General features: G+C 32.9%; 1 protein-coding gene across 1 annotated transcript; it reads right to left on the bottom strand.

The window, feature by feature from the left end:
- Nucleotides 1-5,996: 5,996 nt before the first annotated feature.
- Nucleotides 5,997-9,867, bottom strand: LOC146937726 (G-type lectin S-receptor-like serine/threonine-protein kinase At4g27290). Its single transcript, XM_085751896.1, has 7 exons — nucleotides 8,498-9,867; nucleotides 7,934-8,047; nucleotides 7,403-7,551; nucleotides 7,072-7,282; nucleotides 6,726-6,963; nucleotides 6,498-6,648; nucleotides 5,997-6,428 (listed from the first exon to the last, which is right to left on the bottom strand). The coding sequence occupies exons 1-7, from the start codon at nucleotides 9,777-9,779 to the stop codon at nucleotides 6,129-6,131; spliced, it is 2,445 nt and encodes an 814-aa protein (XP_085608022.1). The 5' UTR covers nucleotides 9,780-9,867; the 3' UTR covers nucleotides 5,997-6,128.
- Between the last annotated feature and the right edge of the window lie 3,629 nt (nucleotides 9,868-13,496).

The raw sequence follows: 13,496 nt of genomic DNA, 5'->3' as shown, positions 1-13,496 counted from the left end.
TGCTTTTGGTCAGTGTTTTCAACTTAGGAGAAAACGAAGAAAAAGCCAACACAATTAAACCTCTCCTTCTTGTGTTTTTCTCACCTTCAGTTCCCAGAAAAAGTTGACAATTTAACAGAACAAGTCTCTCACTTATATAAGGTGATATTTAAATTAATACACTGATCATGTGAATCACTTGAAAATTATATGATTTGAATTGATGCATTAAGTAAATGATCACATGTATATTCACAACCAGAAGTTTGTGAGATTATTATGTCAACAAATTTGACTAAGAGATTATTTTATTAAATTTTCAGAAAGCATTTGATAAGTATCATTTGTCAATTGATATTAAAAAACTGGTAGCATAAACTCATAAAAATGGACTGGAAGATATTTCTCGTCTAAGTGGATTTTGGATGTGTTGTGTGTAACACCCTATTTCCCAACGATAATTATTAAATAAATAGAATATATTTAATTGTGAGGATGTTACAAAACTCGACATTATATCACAAAATAACAATAAATTGTTTTCTTTTAAAATAAATCCACTGGAGAAATAGAAAATTATTCACTGATCACATTAATAAATTCATACTTGTCGTTCAATAATCATAAATAGGAACATAACAAGGTTTCCAAGATTCAACTCGAAATGTAATTAAAAATTAAATCGTCATCCACAACCCTAGTGTTACAATATCAGAGCTCATAGCGACTACATGCTTATTCATCTATTAAATAACAGAACTAAACAGAGGGCATCCCCTCATCTCCACCTTCTAAAATGTCCCATAGCTACTCATTGTCAACCTGAGTATATGTACTCAAGGTAGAGTCACCATACACAAAACAACACAACAAAATAAGGGGTGAGAAATCCTGCCATAACATAATAATAGGGAAAACACATATCAAATAAATATCAGAATAATATAATCTCCACCATATCTTTACTCTCAACAGTTATTATGTATAATCTCTTCTTTTCACAATTCAGTACACACATCATTTTCACACTTACAACCACCAAGCACAAAACATCATCATATATATGCATATGGACTCTCCTATCGACCTATATGAATGTGGTACCACGCCTACTCGTCATTTTGCCAGAGGTATGTTACTGGACTTTTCTCAACATAGTTTGCCAGAGATATGTTACTGGAATTCTCCATCAGTCATGCACGCCATCAGTCTTAGACTTTATATGAATGCATAAAAATAAATTCGACAAGTAACACAAGTATACACATATTCAAATGATTCACATATTAATACAAGACTCTCACTAAAATGCACGACTCTAATGCAAGCACACAAATCATCGAAATACTCATCATCATCATATATCACTCTCATCATCATTATAGATAAACATCATCATTCTCATCATCGTTATATATTAACCATTAGTATTATCATCATCATAACAACATAGACATCATCGTTCTCATCATTATTATAATATAACATCATCATTTCCCATCGTAGTAATTTTCTTTACATATATATAATATTAATCGTCATCACTCTTTGTTACAGTTATAGGACTCATCATTCTTAGTCTTAAGATATTTACTTGTTCATTACCATTACATATAACGTCTCCTCTCTTTACAACTAGGTCCTACCTCACCATCGTCATTAACTCCTTCATACTTATTCTTCTCAATAAAACGACTTTATATCTTATTACTTTGTTCTTATGTTCATAGTGATCTATGCATTGTCCATTCCCCTACTCTTAACTTCATTCTAATTTAAAGTTATTATCTCACCTTATCATTAATTTCGACTTCAGCAAATTTCCTCACTAAGACTACATTATAATTTAAGGTTTCATTCTCTCGATACTAGTCGTTATTACTATTGTCAACCATTAGAACTATTACCTCTTGTCCTCTTTCCTATTCATCTTGCTCTCTTCTAATTTATCCTCGACTAATTCATCTTTATCATCATTCCTATTATCTTTCATTACTTAATATACAACTCCTTATCTTTCCTTACAATTCGTTTTAATGACCCTCTCATCATTTACAATCACCTAAATTAGACTTCTGTATTCTATATTCATTAGTACACCTTATACGTTACTATCTAACATTCATCTTAAGTTCTTTAACTACCTTGACTCTCTTACGCTTTCTCTTAAAGGTATTCCTAAACTCATTATTGGTTTAAGGAGATTATGTATAAGCTCATCAATTACTCGGAAAAGCACCTACTTCATATCCCCTTTTACTAAATCGTGTGTTTTTAGACTCGCCACATACCCACATTATTTGCTCTATTGAAGTCTCGTCTTATAACCATAGTTAACTAAATATCTTTTCTCGCTGTTATTTTCACCACCGACCTTACCCAATGTTTTAACTCCTACTCACAACATAACCCACTTCCTCCTTTACTCGTCACCCTAAACAAGACACGTCATCGGCATTACTCGTCATTCACAAACATCATTTATTACAACATTCATCATCACCATTCAACAACTATCATCTCAACATAAATCTTCATCATACGGCAGTAACCCCTCATCATTAAACAACATCTTACATGAGCATATGTATACATCACATTCCTTTATTATTCATTACTAAATTTGTAATCTACTCTCGTCATTCGTTCTCTCCATTACTACTTCTTTCCTTCTAATAGTATACCCTATTCTCCATTCTAATTTAAGTGGTTACCTCCCTATTAATATCTCTCGTAGCGTCTTCCATTTGCATCATTGATTACCTTAAACGATTGCACCTTATTCTTCGTTTATTTTAACTTTATATCCTTCTAACTCACAATTATCTTAGACCCACCTTTGTCATTGTTAACTACCATGAACTATCTTAGACTCACCATTTCTCCAAAGGTATCATTTTTAAACAACACTTAATTATACTTCTCTTGCTTATTTACTGTACTTACATAACTTAATTAGATTGTTTATATTGGTCCTACAATAATTTTAGATGGCCAAGGGGTATTAAAAAAAATAGCAAAGTAGAAAGGAAATGATCTCACAACATCGTTTTTGACACTTGCTATCAAAATCGCTTCATGATTTGGAAAATCGCTTCATGATTTGGAAAATCGCCTCATGATTTTTAAAATCGCCTCATGATTTTGACAACATCAGACTATGCAGAAATGACAAATTTTTGTGCGATTTTCCACCATAGGAGCCTCCTTGGCTCTGTTTTTCGACCCTAAACTTACCAAAATCGTCCATAATCATCACCCTATGATTACCCTATCATTAGAACATTAATCCCTCACTAACCTACCTGATTAACCACTCTTTTCACCGTTCAATTCTATGGTTCACTTTACCCTAGGTTATTTCTCTCAAATTATCATCTCTCAACAATCTCATTGCCGTCACAACAACACTCATACTCCGACATCATTACATCCCCACAATAAAATAATAAACCCTAGAGATAAAGAGATTCTCCCCCTTACCTCGAATCCGTAGAAACCTTCGGTTTAGCTCGATGTTGCTGCACTAGGTTTCCGTTTCTCTCCCTTTGTTTTTCTTCTCCCTTTTCTCTGATCAGCAAAACTGATTTCTAATCCCTAATATTCCTATTTATATTTGGGCTCACTATTCGCTATAATTGTCTTATTTCATGCGCACTACTTTTTACTTCTCCCCTCCCCCACTTATTATAATCTTGCTTTCTACACCCACGACTCTTTATTTATTTTGTTAGGACACTCCTCCTCGTTCCTTTTAATTTTCTCATACCACCTACCACTCCACGTCATTATTTCTATTTTCTCAACAATAAAATAATACTCAAGCACAAGCAGCATCAACAATAATATTAATCAAAACTCCACCTATTAAACATCATTGAATTAATTAAAAATAGAAAATTGGGGTGTTACATTGTGTATATCACAATTGCTCCAATATAATGCACTAAGATAAATCATGAAAAAATAATGGGAAAATATACTTGATATGAATCTACATCTATCATTAATTTAACTGAGCCACATTTTTTACAGCCCAGTAGGTTGATTACCAATTGATGGATTAGTTTTCCCAATATTAGGATGAGATAATGAGCAGCTGACAATGTGAACTTAAAGTTCAAATAAATTATTTGAAAGGAAATATTATTGTCTCGTCTTGATCCTCAAGATATAACTCATTTGTAAAGGTAAACAAATCAAATATCAGCTGCTAATGCTCCAAACAAAATAGATGTTTGTGTCGGATAATCTAATACTGCAAGCATTGTAGATCAATTGGTTCCAAATATAAAAAGCCTCGAATAAGAAAAGGAGCTTAAAGGAATGATAAACCAAACGAGGATATAGAAACTCTAAAAGAGTTTTCTGACATAATTGATTTTTCAGTTCTAGAAGAACTAATCAAGTACCTAAAACTTATGAAATATTAATAAATTATGTCATGAATGAAAGATCTCAATGGAATGAGATGGAACCGAAATGAAGCCAACGTTGACATATTTTTGCATATAATATAGCGCTATATGTGGTAAGTAATAATGAGGATCATAGTTTAAAGTCTATTAAAGTTATAGATAATGAAAATATTTTCAAATGATAAGAGACAATTCTAGTGCAATCAAACTCGCTTCATAAAGCAGACTTTGTTTGGACTTGTAGTCCGCACACTTGAAAGTGTGAAGTTAAATGGATATATATATATATATATATATATATATATATATATATATATATATATATATATATATATATATAGAGAGAGAGAGTTTGATATGTTCACCTGAAGTGAATTGGTAAATATCTACCATTTATTTTTAAGAGACATATATTGTTTAAAGAAATACTCACCTGAAGTGAATTCAAGAACTTTTTCATACTTGATTAATTTTGGTAGCACATGAAAGACTCAAATTATATGAAAGGTGTGTTACAATTTATTTGGCTCACTTGATAGTGATGATTACATTAAACTCCTTGAAAGATTTCATTTGCGTAAGACATACTATCAAAGTTATTGAAAAGATGACATCATTTGTCCATTTTAAGGATATGGAAATGAATTTCTTATAATCAATTTTATTACAATCGTATAAATATTATTAGAACTCCTTATCAGGTTCTAAAATTTGTTATATAAAGGTCGATATACACAAATCTAGTTGATTATGTAATAGAATAATAGTGATGTCACTTGATGTGAGTAAAGATCCCGTCCTCAAGAAAATTATGAGCAATTTGAATTGGTCAGGTAAGGACACTAATATATTTTGCTTATTATATATATCTTGGTATTTTATTTTTGTCAATGTTAGTAAATACAGATATTGCAGTAAAGTCAAGCATACAATTTGTATCTTAAAGAAACGCTAGTATCATCCGATCATTTGAAAATGTTAGCAAGTGAAGAATGCTATTTGTTAAGGATTATGATTTCACACGTACAAGAAACTTGTGATTTTCTAATTTTATAAGGATACTCTTTCTACAACTCCATATGAAGACAATAGCTCAAGAACTGCTAATTTGGAGAAGCGCACGGAGATATATCATATCTTTCTATATAGTCACCGTCAAGTAAAGATTTTGGTAACCAGCGTAAAAGATTATTTGACCTTCTTCATCTCACATATAATTGTGTTTATGAGGGGGAGACTCAAATGTGTTTTACACTATTTTTCCCTTAACCATGGTTTTATCCCGTTGGGTTTTCCTGGTAAGGTTTTTAACGAGGCAGATTATAACACAAAAGGATGTTGTACTCTTTTTCCTTCACTAGAATTTTTTTTCATCGGGTTTTTCTCTAGTAAGGTTTTAATGAGGCATATCCAAAGGAGAGTGTTATGAATATTAGTGGATGTCCATATCATTGATCTTCCACATTCTTATAACTCCCATTAGTGAATGAATTGTTAGTGATGTTTAATTACATTTGATCATTCACTTACTATTTGTACCCTATAAATAGGACACTTGTGAAGTAATGCAATATACTCTCTTTATCTATTTCTCTCTACTTTTCTATACAATGCAACTTATGATAATACTTTTGATTAATTTCATAACACATATAATTATACAATGCAACTTATGATAATACTTTTGATTAATTTCATAACACATATAATATTATAAACGGAAATATTTCTTTATCTAGGGCCTATTAGTGATATAGTTATTTCATTTGTAGAAGATGTTTGTCTTTCAATAGAAGGCTCTCCACCGGAGAAATTTTTGATTAAGAAACCAGGTTCTTTTGGTTTAGGTAAAGGGTCTTCACTACTTAACATCACAATTACAGATGTCATGTTTGGTCTATCGTCAGGATGTTGTTGTAGACATAATAGACCAATTTGAATGCAACGCAATGCTTCAGATTCAATGCACGAGTCCCTTAAGTAATCGTCGATCAATTCGAGTGGAATTCCCTCTTTCCACAATCTCCATGCCTGCAAAAGATTAATATCTATCATATATTACCATGATGTAAGAAAATAATTGAATTTAGTGGTACTTACATATCCAATAAGATTATGATCGTTCTCGTGATAGCTACGTGCCCTGTTTTTCTTTCCACTGATAATTTCTAACAATAATACGCCAAAACTAAATACATCTGATTTTATAGAGAATAATCCATCACTGGCATATTCTGGTGCCATATAACCGCTGCAAGGAAATAACCAATAAATTTTTTGATGTTCAATTAATCATACAAATAATTTGTTATCATTAAAGATTCTTACTATGTGCCAACTATTCTGTTTGTTCTTCCCTCGATTTGATCCCCTCCACACATTCTAGCTAAGCCAAAATCCGAAATTTTTGGGTTCATATCACTATCTAATAGAATATTACTGACTTTTAGATCTCTGTGTATGATCCTTAATCTTGAATCTTGATGAAGATAAAGAAGGCCTCGAGCAATTCCAAATAGAATGTTAAAGCGCGCAGACCAATCTAACAATTTACTTGAAAATGTACCTGAAAAAAAGTGTTCAATAAGTTCATAACTGTTTCTTTGCAAAAAAAAAAAAAGTTTACTAAGTTTATGTTAGAGAAAATATTACACTTCACAAAACAATTACTCACCAAAAAGAAATGAATCGAGACTTTTATTGAGCATGTATTCGTAGATCAACATTTTCTCATCTCCTTCAATACAACAACCAACAACTTTAACAAGATTTCGGTGTTGAAGTTTAGCACATAATATAACTTCATTTTTAAACTCTTTTAATCCTTGTCCAGAACTCCTTGAAAGCCTTTTGACAGCAATTTCTTGTCCATCAAGCAATGTGCCCTATATGTTATTTATAGTTGAATTTTTTTGATAAATAATGAGTATCACTATTTCCATTTTATCCATGTTACTGGAAATTTCGTAAGGTATTCACATAATGATAATATGACATAAATTTACCTTGTATACTTCTCCAAAACCTCCTTCTCCAAGCTTGTTGTCATAAGAGAAGTTATTTGTTGCCTTGCGTATTGTAGCTTGATCAAAGATGGGAAGTTCAAAATCTTCATGCGTTTCTTCATCATTCTCTTCTGACCTTCTGGTCTTCTCTATTTTCTCAATTAATCAATATCATTTAAAACAAAATGTAACTTGATTGAAAAGTTATCACATGAAGATTACATGTTGTTTAAGCGGTGACTAATCTCCAACAAAGATAATAAAATTGTATGGAATATTTAATATTGAGTGCTATAAACACACTATTTTAAACCTGTCTTAATGTGTGAAATTAATATCAAGACTACACTTAAAAATAGATTTTACATAAATTCATGAGAGCGTGTCATTGATTCACTCGATAAAAGAATACTCGTGTGTTTTCGCACTCTTTTCAATTATATACCTTGTCAGATATATATTGGATGTGTCTAATTCATTAATTTCATAATCGTGAGAAACATAAAAAGGTCGAATGGCTAAGAAACTCACCTTTATACTTTGCCTTTGTTACATAAATGTAGGTGATTGCCGACATCATAAGGACTACTGAAATTGTAATTGAAACCGCCAATACTACTGTTTTGGTATGCTCATTTTTATCACCTGCAAATACGGGTCAAGAGAGAAACGAAACATATGTGATGTGATTTCCAAACAAAATCAATGATCCTCTGCATGACTAATGTATTAGCATTAACAAAAGAAAAAAAAAATGTTTGGTGTACATCGCATGAAGTGTATACAACTTAGAGAAGTGTTTTTTCAAAACACTTAGAAATAATGACAATACTCTCCTTTAGATACTCTAACACTCACTCTTTTATTAGATGAAATTCTTGTATACACTACCAAAAAAAAAAAAAGATGAAATTCTCGTATGACTTACACATTTAAAATGAGTCTCGTATAAAGTGGTAATACTGACATGAATTTCATATAATAAGATAGTAAGTATTGAAAAAAGTGTTGAAAAACGAGTGTTATTATGTGAATGTTATCTACAATCACGTGTACACATATCATTGTTAAAAAAATAAATATTAAATCCTTTACCGGTGTATGAAGTGTCCATTCGAACATATAAATCTTTTCCACTTGGTGAAACTCTCAGATCAAGAAGATCACCAAACCAGATAGAGCAACCATTATCTGTTCCAGTTGAGTCTAAACTTGAGTAAGCAGTGCATGAACAATTTTGCAAACATCTAGCCTTGCAATCTTCAAGTGTCATTTTCTCATCAACCCAAGAATGTGTAGTATCTGGCATTTTCATCCCAACAATTCTTTTAAACCCATCTTTGTTTTTATCCCCGCAACTCCAATTACCATTACGCACACATCCTTCTGTCCAGTCCATTGCATTCCACTGTTGTGGCGATTTCGCCTTAAACCCGTCTAAACATTGACACATAGGTGATGCATCAAGCACACACTGTCCATTTCCCCCACAGACATTGTATACATCACAACTATCTTGTGGTAAGTTTTGGTAAATATTCCATGTTTTGGATTCTGGAATCCAAATGAGGCGTTGACGAAGAGAAACTGTTTCGTTAAAAACAGTTATTGAAACCACAGAACTATTCTTGAGTGTGAACATATAATATACCTCATCTTCATTGTTGACAAATTCAAAATTAAAAAGTGGATTTTCTTTGAATCCAATTACTCCACTAGATAGAGGACCGGTCCATGGTCCTGTTCTGTAAAGTTTTGTTGAGCCTTTCCAAATCAAGCTTTCAGGGTTTGGAGTTAGTACCATAGCTGAAGTAAGCTCACCTAAAGATGGATCATCCCAATTTTTCCACGCAGTGAAACGCCTCTCAAGCCCCGTTTTTTTGTTCCATCCAGTCTTCATTCCCGGTAATATTGTATCACAAGGATAATCAAAGCTTTGCCACAGAAAATTTTCTTCACCGTTGCTTTTAAGTACTAAATTTCCATTGTCCAAGAGTTGCACAATTGGACTCGAAAAAGAAACCGTTGTTGCTGTTTTATTGTTTGTTGACCATAGAAGAGATTGATTTCGATTGAGAAGTACAAGGTTTCCATCTTGACTTATGATCAACTTGCTAGAAGTGTCTTTGATTGGGTTGTCGCGATTGGCAACCCAAACAACTCTTCTAACAGGGATATTTTTGTACCAAATTCCAACATAGCGGTTGTTGGAGTTACCAGGATTGAAGAAACCTAACTCAAAGGTTCCATCCTTAGAAACCAAGGTGTTGCCATCAAAAAGTGATTGTGATTGTGTAATGGTATCGGTTGCAGTGGAAATTTTTGAGAACAATAACAGTAACTTTGTAATAACAAGTATGGTAGGAAGAAGGGTCATTTTGTGTTGATTTAGGAGATATAATTAATTGAATAAATTTATGTATATATAGATAGTGATATTGTAATTTCGTCAATTGAAGAAATTTGTGTATATAGATAGAGATTTTGGAATTTTGTCAATTGAAGAAATTTCTCGGCAGCCGAGGAAGTATACAAGTCGTTGCGTGGTTGTTGACTCAACTTTTATGTTCCTTATTAATCGCATGCGGCTAGTTACTTAGAAAATTTTGTCAATTGTTCATTCACACCTCCTTAATAATGTCTTTAATGACTCTGATTTGTTCGTCCTTCTTACTTTTCAAATATCATCAACTTGGTTATCCTTAGTTGAAAATATTTGAAGCTTCATATACTTCAAAATTGATGAAGTATTGGTATCTGACACACATGTATCCTTCACATATACGTGGCCGTAACCAGGGCCGAACCTTGGGGAGTGCAAGAAGCGCTACTGCACCGAGCCTCTAAAAACTATGGGCTTCAAAAAAAATTCTAATACCACTACTAGAAAAAGCAAAATTAGAGAGGGAAATTAGTGACGGAAAAAATAAAATCCCTCATAAATTTCTTGGTCGCAAAATTTAGTGACGGAACTTGAGAGGGATTTCATGTTTTCCCTCACTAAATTTCCCTCACTAATTTTTGTTTTTTTAGTAGTGTATCCACCCCTATTGAAAGAATCACAACAATTATTTCATAAACCATTCGTTTTCCCCTTTCCAACGACGTAGGAGTGACATTCCAAATGACACCGTTAGGTAAATTTCACATCTCTTTCATTTAATTTTATTTTGTTTTGTTTCGTGTTTAAAAGTTCTTCTGATTCTGATTTTTTAATGAAGTTTAGTTACACAAAAAGAATTGCGTTTTGATTTTACTGGGACCTATTTTAAAATAGAATCGAGCCTCCTATTTCATAGGAACGGCCCTGTCTGTAACACTCGATATTTGCTGGGAGTGTATCATATGATTAAATTTTATTTTATTTTTTAAATTGTCTGATACATTTAGATGTTTCATTCTACACGAGGAATACGGAGGTAGGAAAAAAAAAAACATGATTTTTTAAACATGATTTATCATTCTACACGATGAATACGGAGGTAGAAAAAAAAATGATTTTTTAAACATGATTTAAATTGTCTGATACATGTATCTATTGTTTTGTTTTTTTTGTTATTCCTTAAAAAAAGACATGATTTTCCTAATTTCATTAAAAAAAATAGGAAAAATAATAAAACATTATAATATATACATCAGATAAAGATGTTCTTTTGTGGATATAGTGTAATTGTAATGATGTTCTCAGATATATGTAATTGATTAAGTAACAATGTTCTTCTTTTCGAAAATATGTAATTGACTAATTGTCATTTTCGTTATTATCAATATTACTTAAATTTATATATTGTGCATTTAAATATTTAATTTTTTATTAAAGTATCACTGTAACACCCTACTTCTATTAAACCGATAAAACACGTGAATAATACAAATATTCAAGAAATAGACGTCACGTCTTCAATAGTTCTCAAAAACATGCATACTAAAATTTTCTCAAATACGTCGCAGTGGATAATTAGCATACATCTCCAAATAGCCATGTCATAAGCATAAAAACTACATCGCCAGATAAATCTCCCATCTCAATGTAACAGCCCAATTTTCGTTAGATTTATTTTAATTAATTTTTATATGTGTTTATATGTACTTGTATGTGATTATTTGCCTCTGTGTGTATTTTGGTTGGGATTAGTGGAATTTGGTGTTAGAAGGGTATTTTAGTCATTTTGGACTTAGGGGTATTTTGGTCATTTTGTGAGAAAGGGTAAATTAGTGATTTCACTGTTAGGATTATTTGTAAAGTTTTAGTGGCAGAAATTATCTTTTTACTAAGTTAATAGTAAGATGGGGTAATTAATTAAGGGCCGGTAACTATTCGTTATTTTTATCTGTTAAGTGTGTAGAAATTTTGTGAATTAGCTTATGAAATGTGGACTAACCCCCCAGATTGGTTGATCGTCTCACCATATTTAAGTATGGTGTACACGGCATGAAGGATTAACTTATCTTTGCTTGGTGAGTTGCTGGAGGCTAGCTTTGGATGCTACCTCGTTTATCTGTTTTGGAGTTTTAGTTTAGGGCTCTGGTTTAGGGTGTCTTTTTTTTTTTTTTCTTCCTTTGATGTCAACTCTGTTGTTGAGATTTTTTATGATGATGTATATATGATGCTTATGACATGGCAATTTGAGGTTGTATGCCATTTATCTGCTGCGGCGTGTTTTGAGAAATTTCAGTATGCATGCTTTGAGAACTATTGAAGACGTGACGTCTATTTCTTGAATTTTAATAGAAGTAGGGCGTTACAAGTTGGTATCAGAGCCATGTCGGTCTTGTCTGGACCAGAACCGGGTGAACTTCTTGTTTATATGTGAATGGTATTGAGTTACCTTCGATACTTGTTCTGTTGTTGTTGTTCTTACATGTTGGTTGTTTTTCCTGTTGTATGCGACATGTACGGAAGCACTGTCGGTACTTGTTCCGGTGTTCCGTTCTTTTAGGAGGGTCTGAGCTAAGTGGGGGAGAAGCTGCATACTCCAGGTGTTGTAGAACAGGTCAAGTAGAGGTATCTTTGGAATGGAGAAGCTCAGTTGGTTATGGTTGTGGTTTCAGCTAAGTTCGAGGAACTTTCGAGATTTTGCCCTTACATCAATGTCGAGGATGCTATGGTTTAGAAGTATGTAAAGTTTGAGAGTGGCCTGAAGCCAGAGATTTACTAGTATATGTGTGTTTAGGAGATCAGAGATTTCGATACTTTGGTGCATAAGTGTCGCATGTTTGATGATGGCGGAAAGGCATTTGAGTGCAGGAAGGATATTACTTGTTTCAACTGGAGAGGCAGGCCATATCAGTACTATGTGTACCAAGCCAAAGAAGGCGGCGGGTAAGGTGTTCGCTTTGAATGCGGAGGAAGTGGAGCAGCCGGATAATCTTATCTGAGGTATGTGTTTTATCAATAATATTCCTTTGATTGCAATTATTGATAATGGTGCTACTCATTCTTTCGTCTCGGTTAGTTGTGTTGAACGTTTGAATTTGGTTGTAACTCCGTTGTCACGAGGAATGGTCATCGATACCCCGACCAATGGCTCAGTGACTACTTCCTTGGTGTGTGCTAAGTGTCCCGTTAACTTTGGTAATATTGATTTTGAGTTGGATCTCGTGTGTCTTCCGTTGAAGCATATTGTGTACCATTCCAAAGGACGACACCGAAGAACCCTTATAGAGAAAACTCTTTTTTCACCACTTTCACCGACACTTCTAAAGAGTTCTCTCTAGGTTCTCTTTTATAATATCGTTGTATTCTCACCAAAGAACTACCTCCGTTGTGAGCTAGCATAGCACCGCCACACCAGTGATTCTCTTATATAGTAGCAACGACCGAATTCATTATTATCCGGTATACACCATATCAATGACCATTCTAGACTTCCATTAGAAACACTCATGCTTTAGATTTTTGCACAATATAGCAAGGGTTGATCCATATCAATCGTTGGTTGTTCAACTTAAAATCATGGATATGAAACTAGATAATCACACCTGAAATTGGCATAAAAATCTTTATATATTTATATAAAAAGGAAAAGAAATAAATTGGTACATAAAGAAAATCAAGCTGGAAATCAGTAGAGATTCCACATGCCACATGCTT

The sequence above is a fragment of the Medicago sativa genome, chromosome 3 (assembly GCF_051527215.1).
Source record: "Medicago sativa cultivar Bolivia chromosome 3, Bolivia_mono, whole genome shotgun sequence".
Lineage (NCBI taxonomy): Eukaryota > Viridiplantae > Streptophyta > Magnoliopsida > Fabales > Fabaceae > Medicago > Medicago sativa.
The sequence above is the reverse complement of the archived record's forward strand: the minus strand, read 5'-3'. Positions and strand labels throughout refer to the sequence as shown.

Bases quoted from the DNA above. Each gene is read 5' to 3' on its own strand.
- LOC146937726 (XM_085751896.1), bottom strand. From the start codon at position 9,779: ATGACCCTTCTTCCTACCATACTTGTTATTACAAAGTTACTGTTATTG. The intron at 8,048-8,497 runs GTAAAGGATTTA...CCGTATTTGCAG, and splicing joins AATGGACACTTCATACACCG to GTGATAAAAATGAGCATACC. The intron at 7,552-7,933 runs GTGAGTTTCTTA...TTGAGAAAATAG, and splicing joins AACAAAGGCAAAGTATAAAG to AGAAGACCAGAAGGTCAGAA.